We start from the raw sequence: 26,344 nt of genomic DNA on the forward strand, positions 1-26,344 counted from the left end.
ACTGAAATTGTGATACAGTGAATTCTAAGTTAAATAATCCGTCTGGAAACAATTGTTAGAAAAATTACTTGTGTCATGCACAAAGTCGATGTCCTAACCGACTTGCCAAAACTATAGTTTGTTAACAAGAAATTTGTGGAGTGGTTGAAAAACGAGTTTTAATGACTCCAACCTAAGTGTATGTAAACTTCCGACTTCAACTGTATTTATATCATTCAATCTCACTGCTGATACTTTAAAGTTTGAGGAAAGAATTTGTTCAAAATTGTTGAACTATATTATTTTTCTCTCTGAGTCAACTACTAACCACATGTTATGCACTGCAGTGCTAGCTAGCTGTAACTTATGCTTTCAGTACTAAATTAATACTCTGATCCTTAGATTGGGTGGACAATATATTAGTTCATATTGCAAGAGCTCTGATAAGTCTTCTGGAAGTCGTCAAAATTACTGTGTAAGTCTATGGTAAGGGTGAGAACCATGTGTCTTCTTGGTCAATGTACACAGAGGAGGTCGAAAAATATCTGTCCTCCGGGCTACACCATTGTCCTACCCAAGAAAGTACTATGTGAAAATATTTGGCATAGTTTTATCCAAACTTCTTTTCATGTTTCACTATTTAAATTTGTATTCAATTCACTGAGTAGGATGGTACTCCCCTTCCTCCTCTGAGGAGCCTTCACTGTGCCAGAGAGAGCTCCAGCCAAGGATGAAAACAACATTTTCACAAGACCTAGTCCCCCAAACGCCTAAAGGCACGATGAAAAACGTATAAGGTAATGCATTGTTAGCAGAACTACTCTTATAAATAGCTGGAGGGCAGAACAGTGAAACAGATGGAGCAATATATGAGAAAGATGTGAATGTTAATGAAATCCAACCTAGATAGATAAGATGAGCGAGTTGTGCCAGCTGAGGCTCATAGGCCCAGACCCGCTCAGCTAGGGAGAGAAGAAAGTGAAAGTAGAGTGTTGGTACAATATTGGGTATTTAGTGGAGGCATATGTCTACAAAGATAAGCTTTCATAATTTCCATAATAAAGTGTTCTAACTGACAGTATTTACATCGTTTCTGCATCATAGAATGAGTTGTGTTGAAGGCACAACATGTTTTGTGTCAGTTAGCATTACAATAAAAATGACTAAACAAAGGTGGGTCTTATTTATTTGATCAACACAGCGGTGCTAGGTGAGAAGTAGATTTATAGACTACGCTTGCAGAAAAAACAGGTTCATAAATGGTTCGTTTAGGGCTGTCTCTTTGGTTCTTCGGTTCTACCTAGGGATCTCCTTCAGGGAAATCCAAAAAAGCCTTTATAGTTCTAGGAGTGTAGGACGGACAACATGTTCCCTCAGTTTGCCTCAGCCACAGGAAGTGACTTATTTACTCAATGACAGATTGAGTAAAAGAAGGAGATAAGCCACACCACAAGTCTAGACTGTGGCCTAGCTATAGTCAAACTGAGTGGAAATAAAACAGGCTTTCAGATACCAAATACTGAGTCCAAATCACTTTTTAAAAACATGACTTAAAAAAACAACATCCTATGCAACTTTAACCTATTAAAAACAGTTCTGTAGCAATGAGGTTTGTGCAGTAGGCTATAGGCGCAATACATTATCGCTGCATATTGGCTATGCTTGAATTGCCCTGAAATTTAGAAATGATATATATTTTTAAATTGTATATGATCATGCTGGCAATAGATAATTTGTTGTGTTACTTGTGAGGCACCGCTGAGTGAGCATAATAATTTGTTATTCTTTTATTTTACTGGCCTCTCTTCCAACTGATGGCGAAACTCAAGTCACACGACATTATTTCTGCCTCATGCACCAATTCATTGTTGTTACTTCTATGACCAGAGAAAGTGAAATATACCTTAATATTACAAAAGACACAATCAACAAGCTTATCGAAACACTTTTCTATACTCATTCATTACAGCTGCAGTGCTGGTTGTAGTGTGTGTGGAAGTAGGGAGCACACATGTTATGGCTTATAAAAGTGTTAAACAAAGTGTCGACACTGCTGAATAACAACTTAAACATGAACTTACTTTTAAAAACAGCACCTATTTGCTGTATTCATTGAGTCTCTCTCTAGTCATGGTTTTAAAAGTTTTGAAATCTCACAGTATAAACTTTGTTGTGCACTTGAGGCTTCATTTTACAGCCTATGGCTTGAAGAAACTGTGCAGACACAGTGATCTGAGCTATCTGATTGGCCAGCGTTCGGCCTATAGGTGCACTAGATTTGCTCCCTGGGCCTGCCGGATATGCAGAGTTCTACCTTCAGACACATGAAATGGTTCAAAATGGGAACACTTTGCCTTCCCGGCGCTATAGCTGCTAAATCAAGTGCACCTACCGCCAACAGCGCTAAACCAAAAAACAATTTGGAACAGAAATGTTTGGTGATTGACTACGAATGCCTTGGAAATCGGCCAGTCGATCGCGATCGCCGATAGGTGACCACTGCTCTAGAAGAAGCCCTCTGTTTCAATCATAGGCCTGCACCAAAGGGTTTGCTTTCAGAACTTCAGTAAAAACAACAATACCAGAACAAAGTATTGGCTTCCAACTTCACACTGCAATCATCACCGGTACATTGGGCTGTGAGTGGACAAAGAAGAATGAGAAGCTATGCTGTGCAAACAGTAAACAAGCTTATGTTCCCACCTCATTTGTTCAGATAGAACAGGGTTAGTTAGGAATACCAAACTAACTTTTCTCTCTACAGCTTTAGGCTAAGTGTCTCTGAATAGTTCCAAGGTCGCGTTCACGGATCTGCTTCACTCTGTAAATTTATGGTGGAGGGAGGAAAGGGGTTTGCTCACTAATTCTGAAATGCTGGTTTTATTGAATCGTCAAGGTTATTGTTGAAATTGGGGATATTTCACAACAAAGAATATAGTTAGCTCCGTTGCCAGGATTTGAGCATTATGTTTCTCTCATACAATACCCACTTCACTTTAGCTATTCAGTGTTTATTGATCAGTATCAAAGTACAGTATACCATATACAGTATTTATTGTGCACCGACGTTACAGGGAAAAGCAGGTACAGCAGAGGTCAGTGAAGGCAGAGCTGAAAGAAGCAAAAACATCCTTGAAAGAAGTGGAGAAAACCTCACAACACTAAGTCTGCTGTGGATGACCTATGTTCCATTACAAAGTAAAATGTTACTCTAAAAAGTATCAATGAAGAGTTGAAGGTGCAGCAAAAAATAAATAAAAACAATAGGTGTGAAGTAGAATATTAATATGAATGCATTATTCATCCATGGGAATGAGCATCCAAATGTATAGGAGGGTCGATTGACACAATGCAAGGACGATAAAGATTTCACAGTTTGTCAGGAAATGGGTTAAACCTCAGGCTGCTCTATACTCCCACGTTTTATGACCTGCAGTGGTTGCCCATGGCTACGGCCCATTGACTCGCAAAGACCGATACAATCACCCAGGATCCATTGCGACGGGGATTCAGTCAGCACCCACCTTGATGTGTTCTATGTTATGTTCTGTGTTCTCGCCTCTAAGGGCAGAAACATCAAGCACCAGTAAACATTGAGGAAGCAATGCTGTAAAGAGGTCGGCCTCTTCTCAACCCCTGCAGTGAACATCATCTATTTATGGATACCTGTCAAATAGGGTTACCTCAATTCCACTGGAACTTTGATATGCCAGTAGAGTATTTGATTTGATTTATAAGGATCCCCATTAGTCAATGTCAAGGGCTACAGCAAGTCTTACTGTGGTCCAGCGTATAACAAAAACTACATTACAGACAAAAGACTTTGACATCCATTTAAAAACAATAACATGTAGTGTGTGTGTGCATCTATTAGATACACATACATGTCAATACATACACACAACAAGTAGGTCACATGGGGAGAAGAGTTGTGACGTGAGGTGTTGCTTTATTATTCTTTTTTAAACCAGGTTTGCTGTTTACTTGCGCTATATAAAAGATGGAAGGGAGTTCCATGCACTCATGGCTCTGTATAATACTGTATGTTTCCTTGAATTTGTTCTGGACCTGGGAACTGTGAAAAGACCCCTGGTGGCATGTCTGGTTGGGTAAGTGTGTGTGTCAGTGCTGTGTGTAAGTTGACTATACAAGGAGTCTTTCGTCAACTCTTAGCCAAAAGAGAGACTGGCATGTATAGTATTAATATTAGCCCACTGATTACAATGAAGAGCAAGATGTGCCGCTCTGTTCTGGACCAGCTACAGCATAACTAGGTCTTTCTTTGCAGCACTTGACCATATGACTGGAAAATAATAGATAAGATAAAACTAGAGCCTGCAGGACTTTGTGGCTTTGTGGAGTCTGGTGTCAAATAATCGGAGCATTTCTTCATTACTGACCGACTTCTCCCCAATTGGAATGGGTGACTGTAGGGGAACCAAAGGAATGCGTAATGCAGTGGCCAGTGCGCCATCTAAGAGATTTCCGACAGCTCCGGAATCAATTAGATTTAACGGGAGTGAAGGGCTAGGGTACTCAGGGAATTTAACGGGAAACCACACTGGTTGATTTGACAGGTCAGGAGAGGAGACCTTGCCTCCTACCTGGGTTGGCGTAGGAGAATTCTCTGGCTTGTCACCACCGCGCCTCCTTATGGATAGAGAGCAGGTTGGGGAGATATGACCCCTTTCTCCACAATAGAAGCAGATGCCCAGATTCCTCCTTCTCCTATGCTCTGCCTCGGCAAACACGGCTCTTGCCACGGAGCAGGGGTAGCCATGGGCTCTGAATTCTGCGCAGGTCTTCTTCGGAGCCACAGGAGATTGTCCAACCGGATCACCATGCTGATGAGCTGGACGACTAAAAGGTTGTCATCACGGCAGTCTAACTCCAACTGTACCACCTCCCGTAGTCCGCTGCGGAAAACGGTGATGACAGCCAACTTGTTCCATCCGGTGGAGGCAGCGATGGTCCGGAACCCCAGGGCGAACTCCGAGGCGGTCCTAGATCCCTGGCAAAGTCGAGTAGACGCTCACCCTCCTCTCGGCCTACATGATGGTCAAACACCGAGCGAAAGAGGAGGGTGAAGTGCTCGTAAGACTCGACCTCGGGTCCGCCCGTCTCCCAGACCGCGGCACCCCAGTCCAGAGCCCATCCGGTCAGTGCCGAGATGACGGTGGCAACCCTGTCTCTTCCGGAAACAGCCCCGTCGTAGCGAGCGAGGTTCAGGTCGCATTTTAGAAGGAACACCTTGCATCTTGGGGTATTCCACGGACCAGCTCCAATGGAACGGAAGTAGGTTGTGGTGAGGGAGCTGGTACCAGAATCGGTGCTGGAGACTGTAGGGACTGCACTCTTCCCTCCAAGCACGGGATTGTTGCCAGCACACTGTCCATGGCAATACCGAGTCTCGAGAGACAGTCATCATGGTGCTGTACTGTCCCTACAATGGTCGCCAGCTCTGTCTTTCCTGCTGTCTCCATTTTGCAGGTTTGTTATTCTGTCACGCTGGCATAAAGGATTTTGGAGACAGGCACAAGAATACACAGGGGTTTTTAATACACCCAAAACAAACACGTATACAAAACACTGGGCTGTATCCAGCCCTGCACAACAGCACAAACAGTAAAAAGACCTATGCGAAGCAGTGTGTGTATCCCATAACCCGCCCCCCCAAACAAATATATATATAGTATTTTGAGGTCCCCTTTAAGGTAACTTACGGTCAATTCAAAATTTTATTTGAACCACAGTCCCTTAGAAATCCTGAGTTAAATCACATGTCACAGAGCACAGCCCAGCCGCACTGCTGAGCCTGATTGTTTCCCTTAACGCCAGGAGTCATTTGACTGTGGCAGAAATATTAGGCTGCATTTTGTGTGTAGGGGGTCTGCTCTATACGGTAGTAATAGCTTATCTGTCAAACCTGCGTACACAGCACGTTGAACATTTAAACACTATAATGCAGGGTGGCAGGTAGCCAAGTGGTAAAAGAGTTGCTGGTTCGAATCCCAGAGCCTGCCAGGTAGAAAGATCTGCCCTTGAGCAAAGCAGTTAACCCCCAACAACAACTGCTCCCTGGGCGCTGATGACCTGGATGCCGATTAAGGCATCCCCCCACACCTCTCTTATTCAGAGGAGTTGAGTTAAATCAGAAGAAACATTTCAGTTGAATGCATTGTGGTGCCCCTCCTAATGTTTGTCTTTGGACTATGGCCATGTTGTGGCTCTGCAGTCCAACTGTCTATTAACATGAAGATCATTGCTGCTACTTGTCATTGAGTGGGTGGTAATGTGAAAGGTTTACAGTATGTCCCAATCTGTCAAAATACTGACCACGTTAACGATTACAGATCAAAGATGAAAATAATGAATACCCAAGCTGGACAGAATACCACTGTGAGTCACAGAGCTATACAGTAGTGGCTTAAAAGTTATTCATACTGTCATACTAGTCTCTTTGACAGTGTTAAAGGCATTTCTTGCTCCTATATTGCCTTCTAACATGCAGCGTACTGTGGTTGACGGACTCTAAATCTCGTGCTGCTTTTCGACTGTAACTCCAGTGGTACATTAGTGTATACACCTTTGTGTTAAACTAGGGAAATTGTATTTCCACAGCTTTGGCTGACAGTGAGGACTTGTGAAGAGCAGATTCAACCTTTGCCTTAACAAAACAGTTGCTCTATGATAAGTTGTTAAAGTTCACAGTTAGTCATTGTTATGTAACTGACAGCTGAAAAGTACCGGTGTTCTGGCTTAGACTCGAAGTGAGAACAGGTCCACTGGTGAGACACAAGTGCTAGCCTGCGTAGATGGAAACAGAAAAGTCTAAATCTTTTGGGTATATTGTCCAGATGGGTTTCCAGATGGGATAGAGCAGTGTGTAGTGCGATGGTGATTGCATTGTCTGTGGATCTATTGGGGTGGTATGCCAATTGACGTGGGTCTAGGGTGTATAATAAGGTGGAGGTGATGTGATCCTTAACTAGCCTCTCAAAGTACTTCATAATGACAGAAGTGAGTTCTACTGGGCGATAGTGATTTAGTTCAGTTGCCTTTGCTTTCTTGGGTATAGGAACAATGGTGGACATCTTGAAGCAAGTGAAGACAGCAGACTGGGATAGGGAGAGATTGAATGTCCGTAAACACTCTAGTCAGCCGGTCTGCAGCCTTGTGAGAGTTAACACGCTTAAATGTCTTACTCACGCCGGCCACAGAGAAAGAGAGCCAAAAGTCCTTGGGAGTGGGCCGCGTCGGTGGCACTGTGTTATCCTCAAAGCAGGCAAAGAAGGTGTTTAGCTTGTCCGGTAGGGGTGTTCGCGAAGTGGCTGATTTTCCCTGCCACATACATCTTGTGTCTGAGCCGTTGTATTGCGTCTCCACTTTCTCTCTACTGACATGTTGCTTATTTGATTTCCTTATGGAGGGAATAACTACACTGTTTGTATTTGACCATATTCCCAGTCACCTTGCCGTGGTTAAATGCGGTGGTTTGCTCTTTCAGATTTGCGCGAATACTGACATTTTTCCACTGTTTTTGGTTTAAGTAGGTTTTAATAGTTACAGTGGGAACACATCCCCTATACACTTCCTGATTAACTCAGTCACCATGTCCGTGTATGCGTCAAGGTTATTCTCAGATGCAACCCAGAACATATCCGAGTCCACGTAATCAAAACAATCTTGAAGCATGGATTACAGCTGTAATCGCAGCAAAAGGTGGCGCTACAAAGTATTAACTTAAGAGGGCTGAATAATTTTGCACGCCCAATTTTTCAGTTTTTGATTTGTTAAAAAAGTTTGAAATATCCAATAAATGTCGTTCCACTTCATGATTGTATCCCACTTGTTGTTGATTCTTCACAAAAAAAATACAGTTTTATATATATATATGTGTGTGTATATATATATATATATATATGTGTGTGTGTATATATATATATATATATATATATATATATATATATATATATTTATTTTTTCCATTTATTATCAGTTATACTATTTACTGCACTGTTGGTTAGAACATGCAATTTAAGCATTTCGCCCTGACAATAAAACTTGAACTAGTTAAACTAGACTCAGACCAGATGGAATTTCACCTCAGTCCACCACGGTTCTGTACTGCCATCTAGATTTACAACTTCAGTCTTATCGATTTTCTTTCTCTCAGTGGCCCAGCAGCGTTTCATAGTAGATCTTTTACCTCAATAGAACGTGTGTAGCAGTGTTTCAGCCCAGCCACCTGCATCATATTCACAGTCAGTTTTGTATCTTAATATTTAATGTTTATGCAGCTTCATGCACCTGGTTTTCTAAAACTTTACTATGTAATAACTGTATTATACTGTATCTTTCTCTTGTTCCATAAGCTTTGGCTAGGCTCTGTAATGTGCATAATGTACACATGATTTTCCATTCTAGTCAGCTGAGAGGAATACCAATGCCTGACTTAGCACATAAAGAAGATTGTCTTTGATTGACAGTTCACTGTGAGTGCAGTGTGTGTGTGTGTGCGGTATGTGTGTACAGTGTGTTTGTGTGTGTGACATCTAGCCATCTGACCAGCTCTCCTCATTCTAGTGTCTAACTCCTGACGCGTGTTACTCTGTGTCTGGTGCTCTGGTCCATGACTCCCTCTGCTGCACGACACACTCAGTCAACAGGCAAACCAAATGAAAACCCAAACTTCTGACACCCGAGGAGAGTTTAAGTTTTTACAGGTATAAACGGTGTTTTTGAGTCATTAATCATTCATCTCCATCTCTTCAAAATTCAGGATTTAGAGAGAACGGCTCAGAAAGACAGTGGATGAGAAAGTGTGTATTTGCTTTTTTTTAAATGGTTTCTTTTCTCAGTTGTCTGAAGAAATATTGTTATGAATGTATAAAAAAACTTAACAAATATCTATTTTCATCAGCAGTATACTTGAGCATTATTATGATTAATACTGCATATTTGTAGGAAGAGGTCTGACACGCTGACTGTTTGACTTTGGGTTATATTGGGTAATAAGCAGGGCATTCTGAAATATCTGTTTCTGGAGGTCCTTCATAAAATCTCTTCTTGTGGTATTTTACTCTTTAAGTGAGCCTCATACATTTAAAAGAATGTCTCTCTGTCTCCAAACTGTTCCAATGGAAATAGCCCTGACTCGGCCTCTCACTGGAGCCTTGTTGGTGTTTGGACAGGGTATAAAAATGTGCTGGCAAGTTATGGATGGCTCTGTATTTTGATACAGAACAGTAGAGCTGGTTGATGTCAGAGTGTTAGTATAATTTAATTAATTTTGTAAGAATTTGTAAGATTTCTTGTTTGCATAAAATAGACGCAGACCAGTCTTTAAATAATAGGTAATAGAATTTATTCTCGGAGCGCGCTACCACTCAAAACACATGCATCAGTTTAAATACAGATCATGACTTCATTTCACTGCCTTAACCGAACCCCCTGGCACAAAGTAAGGTGAAAAGTTCATTCTAACTTACTAACACACTCCCAGATAACTTTTGACCCCTCAACATTATCGATCACCACTGAACTGACAGTTTTAATGAACAGAAACCCTAGGAATGCACTCACTGCCTAATCTAAAAACCCCAGAGCTAAGTTTCAGGTTGGGTCAACCATAGGCTAATGAATGACCTTATGTGTTTACACAGTCCACAACCCATTTGTTCCTGCCCAGTAGAAATGGTGTTCATTAACATTCTATTCCTCCTTGTCCTGTCACACAATTTCTTCTTATGAACTCATATTGTTAATCAGATATAATGTAACAGAGTATAAGTTTACTTACAGTTCCATTTAAAATGATTTGTTCAGTCATATTAATCATAATTTCCTAACACAGAGACAACTTTCTTCTCTCCTCACATTGTTCCTTTGGTTTGAGTGCTGTGATTGACTATTTTCCTGTGCTGTAACACATTGTTGTTGAGTTTACGATAATATTCTCATAAAGCCACTGGATACCGTAGAATAAGTCATCCATAACAATGGCCACATACAGTACATGCCTAAGTCATACTGCCAAGTGCAAGTATAGCGTCACATTGCGTAATGCTGATGTTTTTACGATGTTGATGTCATTTTTAGGCTTTCAATAAGAAAAATATAACTCTTCACAGTGTCAAAGTCCTCTAAAATTCTGAGCGCCGAAGAAAAAATATGAATGTGTTTTTTCTCAGTCTTTCAATGAGCTTCCTCTGTCTCGTTACAGTAATTAAAATTGCAGCTATGCACAGTTTGAGAACTGATTACATGTTTTGTTCTTAATCATGAGATAGATTTAGACTGCAATCCATTAATGATTTATATAAGCATATATTTTGATTATGTATGAGCCAGATTAAATGTGTAGCATGGTTTTTAAACTATTGTTTACACACCAAAACACATGTGTTTTTCTCCCACACATACTTGGCATTTTTTGCAATGTAGCCCAGTATTCCCATGTTTCTATATGTGGATGTTAGTCATGTATTTTTTATTTGAGTATTTTCAATTAAGATACACTCATTGAGAATTTGAGAATACACTACTGAGAATTTCCTATACACCTAGCCATTTGGTGAGAGAGAGCGTTTGGTCATTTCCAGATCATACATACTCTACTTGTGTACATAATAAACACACTTAGGTGTGTACTGAGGGCATTTATTTACTAAGCCTTTGCACATGTTAAAATGACCAGAATATCGTTCCTTCTCTTAACCCTTGTTTGTACTCCTGTCTGAAAACCACTGCTACAAAATTAACTTCACACCAGTGAAAATCTATAATATACCAGGCTGTTAGTGTGTAGCAAGGACCTGCTGAGATCTTGCACTTCCACTCCAGAATGCATGCAAACTATGTGTCCATATCAGCAAACTGAATGCCAGGGAGCTCTGTATCCATCTTCTGCCGGCGGGATGTGCTTCACAACAAATAATGTATTTTCCTGACAACCGCAGGCAGCTGACAGAGGTGCAGCTTCATCTCTGAAGCGGAGCGTTTGCTCCTCTCTGATTGGGCCATGCAGGGCATTAGATCATATTGCCATGTCTCTTCCACACGTCTTTTTAACTGTCAGTCACATACCCCATCTATCTCTGTTAGGACATGCTATTTTAACAGGACCTAAGGTCTACTTAAAAGGCTTTGAATAATCGTGGGGAAAAGGCAGTTCAGGCAGAAAAATAGAATTTGAACACCAAAAAGATGTGTGGGGGGAAAACGATGCACAAAACCAGCCAAGCTAGTAATTTTATATTGTGCTTGCGTCATTTTTATATTGTGCTGGCATTATATTGTGCTAGCATGGCAGGGGGGGGGGGGGGTTGAACCCCTTAATTGAATCTCCACTCAAGTAAGACATTGCTTTTGAGGGGGAAGCTGTGCTTTGAGCTTATTTGAAATACAAAGAACAGACAAAAACACCTTTGGCCCATTTCCATACAAGATTTCCCCCAGTGTTTTAACCAAAAGGCTCAGACTTTTCTGTTTCCATCTACGCAGGCCAGCATAAGTGTCTCGCCAGCGGACCTGTTCTCACTTGGGGTCAAAGCCAGAACACTGGTATTTTTCTGAAATGGTCCACCCACACAGACAGTGTAGTGAAGATGACGCAAACTTTTATAGATACACAATTGAGAGCATCCTGTCGGGTTGTATCAAAGCCTGGTACAGCAGCTGTACCGCCCGCAACCGCAGGGCACTCCAGTGGGTGATGTGGTCTTCCTAACGCATCACCAGGGGCACACTACCTTCCCTCCAGGACACCTACATCACCCAGTGTCACAGGAAGGCCAAAAAGATCATCAAGGGCATCAACTACACGAGTCACGGCCTGTTCACCCTGCTAACATCCAGAAGGCGAGGTCAATATAGCTCCATCAAAGCCGGGACGGAGAGACAGAAAAATAGCTTCTGTCTCAAGGCCATCAGACTGTTAAATAGCCATCAGTAGCGTTTTTTTTTTACATACTGTTTTACTGATTTCATATGTATATAAACTGTGTTCTACTGTATTTATTAAATCCCCCCTACATTTATTAATTTATTAATTTAATCCATTATTTTACTCTTATATTTGTGTGTATTGTTGTGAATTGTTCGACCGTACGTATTTACATAAGAATTGACACCCTTAGCTATGAGACTCAAAATTTAGCTCAGGTGCATTCTGTTTCCGTTGATCATCGTTGAAATGGCCCTACAACTTGTGTGGGAGTCCACCTGTGTTAAATTCAATTGATTGGACAGGCACACGCCTGTCTATATAAGGTCCTACTGTTGACAACGCATGTCAGAGCAGAAACCAAGCCATGAGGTCGAAGAAATTGTCCGTAGAGCTCCAAGACTGGATTGTGTTGAGGCAGAGATCTGGGGATGGGTACTAAAACATTTCAGCAGCATTGAATGTCCCCAAGAACAGAGTGGCCTCCATTATTCTTAAATGGAAGAAGTTTGGAACCACCAAGAATCTTCCTGCAGCCGGCCACCCGGCCAAACTGAGCAATCGGGGGAGAAGGGCATTGGTCAGGGAGGTGACCAAGAACATGTTGATCACTCTGACGGAGCTCTAGAGTTCCTCTGTGGAGATGGGAGAACCTTCCAGAAGGACAACCATCTCTGCAGCACTGCACCAATCTGGCCTTTATGGTAAAGTGGCCAGACGAAGCCACTCCTCAGTAAAAAGCACATGACAGCCAGCTTGGAGTTTGCTAAAAGGCATATAAAGACTCTCAGACCATGAGAAACAAGATTCTCTGGTCTGATGAAACCAAGATTGAACTCTTTGGCCTGAATGCAAAGCGTCACGTCTGGAAGAAACCTGGCACCATCCCTACAGTGAAGCAAGGTGGTGGCAGCATCATGCTGTGTGGATGTTTTTCAGAAGCAGGGACTGGGAGACTAGTCAGGATCAAGGGAAAGATGAATGGAGCAAAGTACAGAGAGATCCTTGATGAAAATCTACTCCAGAGCACTCAGGACCTCAGACTGGGGCGACGGTTCACCTTCCAACAGGACACCGACCCTAAGCACACAGCCAAGACAACGCAGGAATGGCTTCGAGACAAGTCTCTGAAAGTCCTTGAGTGGCCCAGCCAGAGTCCAGACTTGTACCCAATCGAACATCTTTGGAGAGACCTTTAAATAGCTGTGCAGCAACACTCCCCATCCAACCTGACAGAACTTGAGGATCTGCAGAGAAGAATGGGAGAAACCCGCCTCCGCTCTCTCCACTGGCTTCCAGTTGAAGCTCGCATCCGCTACAAGACCATGGTGCTTGCCTACGGAGCTGTGAGGGGAACGGCACCTCAGTACCTCCAGGCTCTGATCAGGCCCTACACCCAAACAAGGGCACTGCGTTCATCCACCTCTGGCCTGCTCGCCTCCCTACCACTGAGGAAGTACAGTTCCCGCGCAGCCCAGTCAAAACTGTTCGCTGCTCTGGCCCCCCAATGGTGGAACAAACTCCCTCACGACGCCAGGACAGCGGAGTCAATCACCACCTTCCGGAGACACCTGAAACCCCACCTCTTTCAGGAATACCTAGGATAGGATAAAGTAATCCTTCTCACCCCCCTTAAAAGATTTAGATGCACTATTGTAAAGTGGCTGTTCCACTGGATGTCTTAAGGTGAACGCACCAATTTGTAAGTCGCTCTGGATAAGAGCGTCTGCTAAATGACTTAAATGTAAATGTAAATGTAAACTCCCCAAATACAGGTGTGCAATAGGTCTAGCGTCATACCAAGGAAGCCTCAAGGCTGTAATCGTTGCCAAAGGTGCTTCATCAATGTACTGAGTAAAGCGTCTGAATACTTACAGTATGTAAAAACATTTTTTAATATTTTTTTTATACATTTGCAAACATTTAAAAAAAATCTGTTTTTGCTTTGTCATTATTGGGTATTGTGTGTATATTGACAAGGAAAACATACTATTTAATCAATTTTAGAATAAGGCTGTAACCTAACAATATGTGGAAAAAGTCAAGGGGTTTGAATACTTTCTGAAGGCACTGTATATAGAAATTGTGTCAAATTATTGAGCATGTCCTCAACTCAAATATGCATCAACATATCAAATGCATTTCTAGATCCTTATATGGACCTCAGTCACGAGCATATGCATTGCATGTGCTGAAAAAATATATTATATAGGCCTACTGTCAGTATTTGTCATCATATAGAGAAAATAAGATCTCAGGATATCTAATGAGTCAATATCCGGACATACCATGTATGATATCCAGAGGGAATCCAAAAATGATTTGTAAAATTATTGAGCATGTGCTGAGAACTCAAAAATGCATAATAAATCCCCCTTATTTTCAGCATTATATGTGATGTATACAGTCAGAAATTGTCAACACGAAGAGCGAAAAATCGATGTCACATATCTCAAGATATTGAATGAGTCCATATCCGGCCATAGGATATGTCTTCGTGTGATATTTGGAGTAATCCCAATATCATATATGTATAAAGGACACATCTAGATTCAGAATTGATCAGGATATGGTGCCTATCCACAAATCTCAAAAAATGGATTGGAAATGGTCTGTATTCTCTAGAATATCAAAAATGTGTCATGTAAAGACATTGACACGACTTCCACCGAAGGTGGCTCCTCTCCTTGTTCGGGAGGTGCTCGGCGGTTGTCGTCGCCGGCCGATCTATTTTTCTTTTGTGTCTGTCTGTTTTGTTTACAGCTGTGTCCTATTAGTTAATTTCGGTGGGTTTATTAACCTCCGCTGCCTGCTAATTCTTTGTGGGGGATTATTTGCTCTTGTTGCTCTGTTAGAGGTGCTTGTTTGCGCCACAGGGTTTTGTTTTCTCACAGTCGTTGTACCGTTCGGACTGTAATTAGGAGTAGAGGTTTCTCCTCCGTGTGTTACGTTATTTCCCTGTGTGTGGCGACTTCATTGAGTGTGTTTCCCCACCTGTTGTTGTTGTTGTTGTTGTTGGGACTTTCAATAAACGATTGTGCTACTGGGACTTCATTGCTCTCCTGTTCCTGACTCCTGCACCTACCTCTTCTTAGGAGGCACCTAACAGACATCCCCTGATATAGACCCTTTTCACCCAGTGTTATTTACATATTGTAACTATCCCAACAGTGGTTTATGCATAGGTTCTTGAGGAACTCATACACTTGTGTAAACATTTCACATTTTAATAATTTAGCAGATGCTCTTATCCAGAGAAACGTACAGTAGTGAGTGCCAACATTTCCCTACTTTTTTTCCTACTGGTCCCCCATGGGAATCAAACACACAACCCTAACATTGCAAGCGCCATGCTCTAGCAACTGAGCCACACTGGACCTACAGTAAGCCTCAATAAAGCTACAAAAGTGTCAGTGTTGATAAACCTTAACATGTGATAACAATAAAACAGAACAGATGAACCGGAATAACATTCACTTTCATTGGTGGCCAAAAATAACTATCTAAAAGCCACGCCTCCAGTCTTCTGATCTGACCTGCTGGCTCATATCTCAATAACCCAGCATCAACAACCCAACCTTGCTCTTTTTAAAGAAAACAACCCAACAAGGTAACCCAATGCTTGCAAGCCAGCAGTTGGGTCATCCAAACAACCCAGCATTTCTTAGAGTGTGCTAACATTGCATGTTCTATCTAATCCAATATAGCACCAATAAACTGCTCGCAATGTTAAGATAGATCCGCCTGTAGCTGTTTAGCCAGCAGATCCGCGAGATCTAAGCCTACCCTGGTCAGTGACCAGAGGAATCTCTATTACGCAGCCACTCACCCATGCAGGTTTACTGGCATCGGTTTCCTGACATTGATGCATGGGAGATGGCCCTCATTGCCCGCTTAAGTGCAAAGCGGCCTGGGGATGCCCCATACCAGGGTTTCTCTCTTTCCATTCCATTAACCTTTTACTGCAGTGGGCTAAATCAGGGTCACACAGAATGTTTCTTGGTAGTCTTAAACAAATCTACTTTGAAACCAAAGTATACACCTCACACACATTGTTATGGGCTTAAAAAAATAAGACACCTGTACCATGTCCGATATAAAGTTGAAATCTATTCAATTTGGAGTTTGCATCCCAATATTACATTTTATAAACATCACAGAAGACTGAAATATAACAAAACCTTTTGACATGGAAACACCAGATTTTCGTTGGGTTTTTCGAAATAATGTTTATTAATTATTTAATATGAATAACATTCCACCCATGAGGTAGATTTATAATGCTTACAGCTAGCTGTGCTGACCTCATGCCGGTGCACTGGGAAATAAGGGGTTCAGACAAGTGATACCAGATTACTAATGTTTTTCCAAAGTTACTACCTTAACAATTATTGCATGTTTTGCGAAGCTATGGTGTGGATGTTTTTATGGTGAAATTAGTCATATAGGGGTGTTTATGTTAGATGTGTCTAAATGTAGACTTTTGTCACTCCTCTATAGGCTCTATTCAGCTAAACCTACTACTACTAAAAAACCTTTAGCTACAGTACATGTGGAGTGTCCATACATAGCATACACCCCTTCTAATGCGATCAAACCATTCTAGATCAGTAATCCCCTCATCCATCCATCCATCCATTCATCAGTCAACCCTACTCTTTACTTCTGGCTGAGTGATCACTAGGTAAGCGGAACCCCAGGTTACTGTACCCATACATAGATATCTGCTCCCATCATGCCCAATTGGATATGTCATGTCATTACTCACCACCAGGGGCCAATGGCTGGAGAGCAGCGGAATGCTACAAAAAAAGAAGTTTTATCTCAGTGAGAGGAACGACCTCAAATGAGACTGTGTGCTCTGTGTGTTTTTTTTTCTCTCTCACTGTATTAGTATGTGTGTGAAAGAGAGCGAGCAGAAAGAGTAAGAGTGTTTTGGTGTATATAGTGTGAGTGCTCTACATCCCTCAAGTATTTTTAGCATTGTTTTTTTGACAGCCCTCGGAGGAGAGGAATCTGTTTTCTAATTTGAGAGCTAGCGTTCGCAGCAAGCAAGTGTTCTCTCGTTTTCAGGCACTTCTTAGCTTCCTACAGTACATACAGTACATATGAGAGGATGCACTCTCTCTCTCTCTTCTTCTGCTCTGCTGTACAGCCGCCTTCTCAGCAGGCTTCTAATTGTCCCAAGCAATAAATCACTCTCACTTCCCACTCGTTAAATATTTATTTCATGTGAATTAAGCCTTAGCTCCAAGGGTGGGAACACACCTGTGTGTGCGTGGGGGGATCCACACCAGAAGTGAGAAACCTTGTTCCCACAAGATGCCGTGATACGTTCACTATTTAATTTAAACTTTTAACTAGCTAATGCAGGACCTATGAACATCTCCCACTCAGGAAATAAAATGTTCAAATCTTCTGTACCTACTGGCAAAGAGCTCTACACTGCATATGAAATAAAATAACTCCTTTTGATTTTGTCTCTTTCTCTCCCTCTCCCTCCCTCCCATCCTCTATCCTTCCCTGTCCTGCAGATCCCAGTCATGACGGGGGCCTTCATGGACTCCTCACCCAATGACAACTACAGTGCCGACCACTCGCTCTTCAATTCCTCGGCCAGTGTCCACGCTGCCTCTGCGGCGACCTCAGCCCAGACCCAGCAGGACGACCAGTCCTCGTCCAGTGATGCCATCTGGCTCTGGATTGCCATCATCGCTACTATCGGCAACATTGTGGTGGTGGGAGTGGTCTACGCATTCACCTTCTGATCCATCTTGCCTTCCTGTCCACCAAGCCAAAAATTAGTGAGCTTCCCCATGGGGGAACGTGATAAAAGGCAAAGGATAAATATCACATAATGAATTACCAAAGGGCTCCGGGATGCAAACGCTGACTGTGGTGTGGGGTTTCTTTAGTTGAAGCTTCAGCAACATTCACTTTCAATAAAAAAACTAAATGTTTCAGGATAGGAACAATATACCAGTACGCACAAGTTCAACTGAAGTCTGAATGGTATTTTCAACTTTAGTCGCCTAACTTTCAGTAGACATCACGCTCCTGGATGTTGTTGTGTTGCATTGTGGTACTGAGGGCGATAAGATACGGACAGGGTGAACCGGACCATCTTAAATGTCCCCCAGATAGATGAGAGGCAATTACGAGGAGTGCTGCTTAATTATTTGGATGAACAGAGACGTGAATCTTAAAACATTTAAGTGATGCTGGGAATACTTCTGCATTAGCCATGGGCTCAGGTTCTTACAGTCCATTATCTGTTCTGACAAAAGAACGCCTCTCAGTTTCTATAGCAATGCCACACCAGTTTATGGTCCAATAAAGGAAATCACTCCACCATCTAATTTACTCTGCTAAATCTGCATCTGAAACATGATTTATTACACCACAGAACATCTATCATTGACATTTCACTTTTTATAACAAACCTCTCACAGAGACATTCAAGTATATGACCAAGGTAGACCTGAAAGATATAAGCACACTTTACATGAGCAGAAATAATGTACAGCTTTAGGTTGTCATAGCCTAATTGTTATTTAGCTACCCTCTTTGGAGTCTTGTGTGCTGTATAAGCTAAATAAGCTGTGTTCCATCAAGCTGGTCTCTTTAAATGTAGAACTGTTCAGTGAATTTGCTTTTTGCTTCCATGGGGTCCAGGTCCAGTTGAGAGTATTAACAGGCTCTTTTCAAGACATTAGCGAGGCCCCTGGTGTCACCACAGTGGGTGTTCTCAAGTCCCCAACTCTCTCTCCAAATCCATGTACATTGATGTCAGGGGTGATCATTTCTTAAGGTTGTCACAGTGGCTGTGCTATGAGCTTTATTATTGAGCTTAATTATTGACTGCTTTCTGTCTAGAAAGGAACTGAAAAGAACCGCCAAGGTTGGTAAATGTGATGGATTGATAAAAACATGTTTAATCTCAGCCCCAAAGCGTTCTGTTCAGCTGAAAAGAGCTGAAACAGGAAAGAGCCGCTCCCTTTTTGATTGGAATTTGTCTTCTCTCTAGGAGACCGTTGTTGGATGTTGGCTGGCTTGCCCTAACAGCTGCAATTGTATCAGAGTGATAAATCAATTTGATCCAAGTTCACCATTACAATAATTAGGTGGGTGCTTACATTTGTCCTACACCACACGTACAAGTGCAAAATGGAAATGTGTTTTTTGCATATCCCTCACCCCCTCAGAGTGGGGCAGAGCCAGAAATCAGACATTATTGACAGCAACCCTGGAGCAATTAGGGTTAAGTGCCTTGCTCAAGGGCACATCAACAGATTTTTAACCAAGTCAGCTCGGTAATTGAACTGGCCCAACACTCCTAACAGCTAGGCTACCTGCCGCCAGTGAGTTGCTATATCAGACACATTATATAATGATTTATGAATAGTTTTGCACATGCATTGCTGAAGTCAATAGACATTTTCTTGTGTATACATCCCCCCGCTCTTGAGTTGATGCAGAGGGTCAACATTGATTCCATCAACCTTTTTGACGTATTTTTGCGATATATGATATATGACTTTAAGTTACAGGGCATCATATAGCGATAAGCTAGAAAGAGAGTAGGGGCTGTTTGTATTCAATGACGTTTCTTATGTGACCTTGATAAAAGAAGAATTTGTAGTAAGACTATCTAGAAGGTTGTAGAGGGTTTCTCATGTCTTGGTATATGTATACACTGTACATTTGGTATTTACAGTATATAACATACAGTAAGTACTTACTTACATTAACCAATTACGATAGAATTTCCAGCAAATTGTATCATTTAAATACCCAATAAGAGGTCAAATGTGTAAGTGTTTAGCAATGTAGTAATTAAAATACACATTCTTTTTTGTATGAAAATGTATGACATTAAAGTTTCAGGATTGCTGTGTTTGTCTCCATAAATACTTATTATGTGAAAAATGTCCCATTCAATCCAACAGGGAAATGCATCAACAGAAGTTTTACTTTAAACTGTACAGTGGGACGCATGTGTACATTGTGAAAGTGTTAAACGTAACACTTTCTGAGCTAAATGTGCACTTGGGGAAAAGTCTGAAATCTCACCATAAGACTTAACCTATGCACAACACAATATATCACATGAGTAGAAATTGACCTTTTCAGTTTGTGAGACAAGCTCATCGCACTGCTTCCTACTGAAGGTACAGTACCTGTCAAAAGTTTGCACACACCTAGTCATTCAAGGGTTGTTCTTTATTTTTACTGTTTTATACATTGTAGAATAATAGTGAAGACATCAAAACTATGAAATAACACATAAGGAATCATGTAGCAACCAAAAAAGTGTTAAACAAAATAAGGTAGTCACCTGGAATGCATTTCAATTAACAGGTGTGCCTTGTTAAACCCTTTTTTTATGCTAGTGGATGTATTAATTTGGGATCTATCACATCCCACAACTGTCCCAGACTATGTTTGGAATATTTATTTCTCGCACAGAATTGGTCAACTTTTGCACACTGGGGAATAGCAGATTGCCATAGGCTATTGTTTTTGCTGTTCATTAGGCCTACTCATCTTGTTGGCTGACGAAAAGTAAATGTGGACAGTTCTTCCAATATCTTCAATATGCGCATCGGAATTGGATAAGGACTCACACAGTTGCATCCCCGATGTGTTGGTCTTCACTTGTAGCCTGTGGGAAAGATGTTTTGGGATGTCTCCTGGTCTGACAAACAGCGCTGAAGCTCTGACACTTTCCACCACAGATGTGGACGCAAAAAAAGATATCTCTTGCTTAAACTGACGGATTTTGATGTGGATTTCCTTGTTTGCTTATGGCCTTATACAGCTCTCTGAGTGCGGTCTTAGAGCCAGCATCGGTTTGTGGTGGTAAATAGAGAGCTGCTAAAAATATAGTTGAAAACTCTCTGTAAATAGTATGGTCTGCAGCTTATCATGAGGTATTCTAACTCAGGCGAGCAAAAACTAGAGACTTCCTTAACATTAGAGATCACGCACCAGCTGTTGTTGACAAAAATACACACCCCTCCTCCCTTTGCCTCTCTTTCGAGTCCCGGGGATTAGGGCCATGTAAAGAGTAACAGAAAGTCTAGTGCTGCCGACTCCTTGGTTCTGATGTCAAGAAGCTGTTTTCGGTCATAGGAAATGATGGTGGAGACATTATGTAAATAAAAAAAAAATTAAAAGCTAAGATCAGAGTAAAAATCACACAGAATTGCAGAATTGGTCAGGAGCCTGTAAGACGGCTACTATCTACTGCAGTGCAATCTTCACCACGGATGCTCCTCTTTATGTCTTTCTGCCTCTGTCTGCTGCGTGTATCAGCCAACCAGACCGAATAGTGATGATGATGTAAATCAAGTGTTATCAAGTGTTAATTAAAAGTGTTGCTGCTATCGCAGTTCTGTTGATATTTAAACTAGGTAGCTACACTCTTAGAAAAAAGGTATCCAAAAGGGTTCTTCCACTGTCCCCATAGCAGAACCTTTTTTTGGTTCCAGGTAGAACCCTTTTGGATTCCACATGGAACACAAAATGGTTCTTTCTGGAACCAGAAGAGTTATAACGCGAACCAAAAGGGTTCTACCTGCAACCAAAAAAGGTTATTTAAAGGATTAAAGAGCCCTTTAAGGTTCTAGATAGCACTTTTTTTTTTAAGTGTAGCTACACACACCGCAGCTCAAGCCATGCATGTTTAGATATGGGTGTGCGCAATCTCTGTACAGGGCAGACTGGGAAACAGACATGACCGAGGCACGTGTGAGCTCTGTACAGGGCAGACTGGGAAACAGGCATGACCGAGGCACGTGTGAGCTCTGCACAGGGCAGACTGGGAAACAGGCATGACCGAGGCACGTGTGAGCTCTGTACAGGGCAGACTGGGAAACGGGCATGACCGAGGCGTGTGAGCTCTGTACAGGGCAGACCAACAGGCGCAACCAACTGACGGGGTGGAGGGTGACGAACTTGATAATATCACAACAACTTGCAGGCAGTGGTTTCAGAACAACAAAGACAAAAACTGTAGGCTATACAAAAGGAGGTAAAAGGGTTATGTTAGGCAGAACTCCTATCTGTGCACAAACTCCTATCTGTGCACGTGCCTGTTGTCAGGGAAACTGGGGGAAAAGCAATGTACACACTGCAAATCCACACACTTCCACAGCACAGACAATATACTCCCTCAATTTTAGGTCTCATACGCACATGTATAGTAGATATGTAGACCATAGGAGGCTGCTGAGGGGAGGACGGTTCATAATAATGGCTGGAATGGAGTGAGTGGAACGGTATCAACCACATGGTAACCATGACTTGGATATGTTTGATACCCTTAGATGTATTCCGTTTCAGCCATTACTATGAGGATGTAGACAGTATACTGTACAGGTACAGTATACTGTATGTGCTACTTCTTTAGCAGATATAAGGAGTATAGATTCAAAAACAAACTCGTTAAGTGCAATATTACAGCATTGCCCGAACTGGCTGTGGTGGTGGAGAGCTCTGACTGGAGAACCTGATTTAATGGCAGCCCCAGGTGAGTAGAAGAGTCCAGGAGTTCACCTCAGCCCATGTGCTCTTGGCTGCACCATTAAAACACTGGGAGAATGAGGGAATGAAGTAAATGGTTCTGGTTTAATGGCCTGAGCAAAGTAGCAGAGTTCGCCTGCGTCCCAAATGCCACCCGATTCCCTATATAGTGCACTACGTTTGACCAGTACAAGCCATGATCAAAAGTAGTGCAATAAATAGGGAATAGCGTGCCATTTGGGTCACAACAACCTTCCCCTCTCTCTATCTCTGAACTTTGACCTCCCTGACCTCCCTGACCTGAGCATAGTTGATGAGGAAGTTGAGTGGGGATTGAGAGGAGAGGTGGATGGATGGATGGATGACAGAGCTGGACTTTTTTTCAGGTGTGGTGCCATAGCAACAGTGAGAGGCACGGTAATAGTTAGACTTGCACCTTGGGACTTTGGCTGTTATTTTCAAACCTCCACATTCTCACCCACACAAATGGCACTTATCATTACCATTACCATGTCAAATCTCATTCATGTGTTATGAAAAAAGAACTGTAGCCTCCGCTGCTGCCTTGAAAATGTTTTATTACCATGGTGATCAACATAATTATTAATGATTAGATGACATACTTTGCCAAGTTGGACATGGAGCAGTCAACTGAAGATGTCACTGAAGATGTCACGCCCTGATCTGTTTCACCTGTCCTTTTGATTGTCTCCACCCCCTCCAGGTGTCGCTTATTTTCCCCAGTGTATTTATCCCTGTCTCTTTGTGCCAGTTCGTCTTGTCAACTCAACGAGCGTGTTTTTCCCGTGCCCCTTCTTTTTCTATTCTCTCTTTTGCTAGTCCTCCTGGTTTTGACCCTTGCCTGCCCTGACTCTGAACCCGCCTGCCTGACCATACTGCCTGCCCTGACCTCAAACCTGCCTGCCACTCTGTACCTCCTGGACTCTGACCTTGTTATGATCTTTTTACATGTCCACGACCATTCTCTTGCCTGCTCCTTGGATACTAATAAATATCAGAGACTCAAACAATCTGCATCCCGTGCCTGCATCTGGGTCTGTGCCCTTATAAGGTGTGTTTTCAGTGAGGTCCAATTTGGTATTGTATCCCTCTGAGACGTAGCCTACAGTAATTGAAAGATTCTCCCATGATGAATTTGTCTTGGGACAGATTTTGTACTGTCATTAATAACACACATTAAGTGCTCCTTCCTTTCTCCCAAACTAACAGAAGTGTAAATAATGTGCCTGGTCTAACTAAGAGCGGGAAAAGGAGGGAATGGAATAGGAGTATGTGTCGGGTAGCCCAGGGCCACTAGCCATTTCATTCCCCCATGCCCCTTGAATGCAGAATGTCTGTCAGTCTGCCACGACCTGACCTTAGATATCTCGGTTTTTCTATATATTTTGGTCGGGTCAGGGTGTGACTAGGGCGGGTACTCTAGTTTTTGTATGTCTAGGGGTTTTGTATGTCTAGGTTGGCCTGATATGGTTCCCAATCAGAGACAGCTGTTTATCGTTGTCTCTGACTAGGGATCATACTTAGGTAGCCATTTTCTTCATTTGTGTTGTGGGATCTTGTCTATGTATAGTTGCCTTAGTGCACATCAGTAGCTTCACGGTTCGTTTTGGTTGTTTTGTTCAGTGAGTGTCGATTTATTAAAATTATGTGGAACTCTACTCAGACACTCAAATAGGCAAGGCCATATTCTTAGAATGTAAATATGAATAGGAACATGGTTCTGGTGGCTGGCTGCGGCACTCAGGGTTGAGAAGGTATCTGTCTCTGTCTGCAACCAGAACAGCAAATGTCCTTAGAAAGATAGGTGGATTTATGACAAGGCTTCCCTTTCAGAGAATATGAATGTGACCTAGGGCTGTTGCGGTGACCATATTACCGCCACACCGGCAGTCATGAGTCATGAATGCAGTCAAATTCCATGTGACCGTTTAGTCGCGGTAATTAAGCTTCTCCAAGCTCTGATGCTGCTGATCTTCATTAGAAGCCTACCAAACTTGCTAACTGCCTGGTACTCAGCACTCTATTGTCCCTCTAATCACTCTGACATCGATGCAAATGTAATTGAAAATCGAATCAAACACATCATTGTAGCCCATGAGCTCAGGTTGCGCAACATTTCTATAGGCTATGCAATTGAGCGAGAAAACAGAGTTATGGCCTCTAAAAAGGAGGTTCCCATTATCTTTCTATAGGCTAGGCCTACTATATTTCCTAATATTAAGCACATTGCTTGTATTTACAACAGGAGTATAGCCTACCTGGCTGACATGAAAATAAACCACGGGGAAAAGCATCCTCCTTTCACTATTTAAGTGCATAGACATGTATTTTTTCCCTGCTGCCCCGTTTCAATACAGGTGCATGATAATTTTAATCAAAACAACATTCACACATTATTTAGTATATGTAAAGACACAATTAAATCAAGAATAGTCTGATGGGTGACAATATTAGCCTATCACTTGTGAATTATACACTATCACTTATATACTATGTGTCACGCTTGTTGAAATAACATTCGGACCAAGGCGCAGCGTGAGATGGGTTCCACATCTTTTTATTTGTGAAACGCACAAAACATTTTTTTTTTAAAGCAAACGATACGTGAAGCTATGGCGTGCTCACAGGCAACTACACATAAACAAGATCCCACAAAACACAGTAGGGAAATGGCTGCCTAAATATGATCCCCAATAAGAGACAACGATAAACAGCTGCCTCTGATTGGGAACCATACCAGGCCAACATAGAAATACACACACTAGATCACCCACCCTAGTCACACCCCGACCTAACCAAAATAGAGAATAAAAAGGTTCTCTATGGTCAGAGCGTGACACTATGACGTCCAGCATAAGAAACTGCCTTTTTTTGCGACTTTTTAGAATCATAGACGCATACCTCATGTAGCTAGCCCGTAGGCCTATGTGTTTCGATAAGGTTTGTATTACAACTAAAGTAGCCAAATAACTTCTAAAAATTAAGCACATGAATCCACTTTACAAGGGGTGTAGATCCTAACTGGCATACATAAGCAGCACGTGAGTTTCAAGTTTGGGGAAGATAATATTCACTATAAAAATGCACCGTTATAATAAAAGCATTACATGCATAATCGCATTGGTGGTCACTTTTAATAATGGTGTTTTCCACTAATGGAACATTCTTATAGCTTACTGCCATGTGCGCAATGCTGTGCTTATAATGTGAAAAAATTGCCTAATAGTTTATCATCATTTTAAGCTAAACATTCTGATCTGTTGCGTCAGCCACATTGTGTTAAAACTGATTTTTTGTATTAATTTGGGATTTACTGCACTTCACAACTGTCCCAGACTATGTTTGGAATATTTATTTCGCACAGAGAATAGAATAGGTCGACCTTTGTACTATGGGGGCTAGTAAATTGACATAGGCTAGTGATTTTGCTGTTCGTTAGGCCTACCTCATCTTGTTGGCTGACGAAAAGTAAATGTGGACAGTTCTTCCAATATCTTCAATATACACCTCAGAATTGGATAAGAACGCGCGCAGTTGCGTAACCAATGTGTCTGTCTTCACTTGTAGCCTGTGAGAAAGACCAGATCAGGTGACAGAGAGCCATGTGAGTGAGAGGCCCTTCAGATTGCACAGCACTCAAGGAGAAGGGCACAATGCAGCACTCCGGGCCACAAAAGGCATGGATATTGGAGTGTGTACAGCCTGCGCAGGAAACAAAGCAGAGCTCATGCCTTTCAAGCAACTTTTTTCAAATCATCATTAGAGTCTCATCATGTATTACAATGTATTAAAAAGCAAAACATAAAGCCCAACGTTTTTAGAACAACTAAAGTGTAATGTATACTCCCTCTCTGCCCTCTAGGTCATCAG

At 42.0% G+C, this 26,344-nt stretch overlaps 1 protein-coding gene across 2 annotated transcripts in view; it reads left to right on the top strand.

The window, feature by feature from the left end:
* The window catches only part of LOC115146612 (uncharacterized protein C14orf132-like), a 31,735-nt gene extending 11,914 nt beyond the window's left edge, over nt 1-19,821 (top strand). For both annotated transcript variants that reach the window (XM_065003282.1, XM_029688683.2), the window contains one exon: nt 17,461-19,821. In XM_065003282.1, the coding sequence (XP_064859354.1) occupies nt 17,461-17,694 (234 nt within the window). In that variant the 3' untranslated portion in view covers nt 17,695-19,821. The remainder of the gene's footprint in view (nt 1-17,460) is intronic.
* Nucleotides 19,822-26,344: the final 6,523 nt, after the last annotated feature.

This window comes from Oncorhynchus nerka, linkage group LG18 (assembly GCF_034236695.1).
Source record: "Oncorhynchus nerka isolate Pitt River linkage group LG18, Oner_Uvic_2.0, whole genome shotgun sequence".
Lineage (NCBI taxonomy): Eukaryota > Metazoa > Chordata > Actinopteri > Salmoniformes > Salmonidae > Oncorhynchus > Oncorhynchus nerka.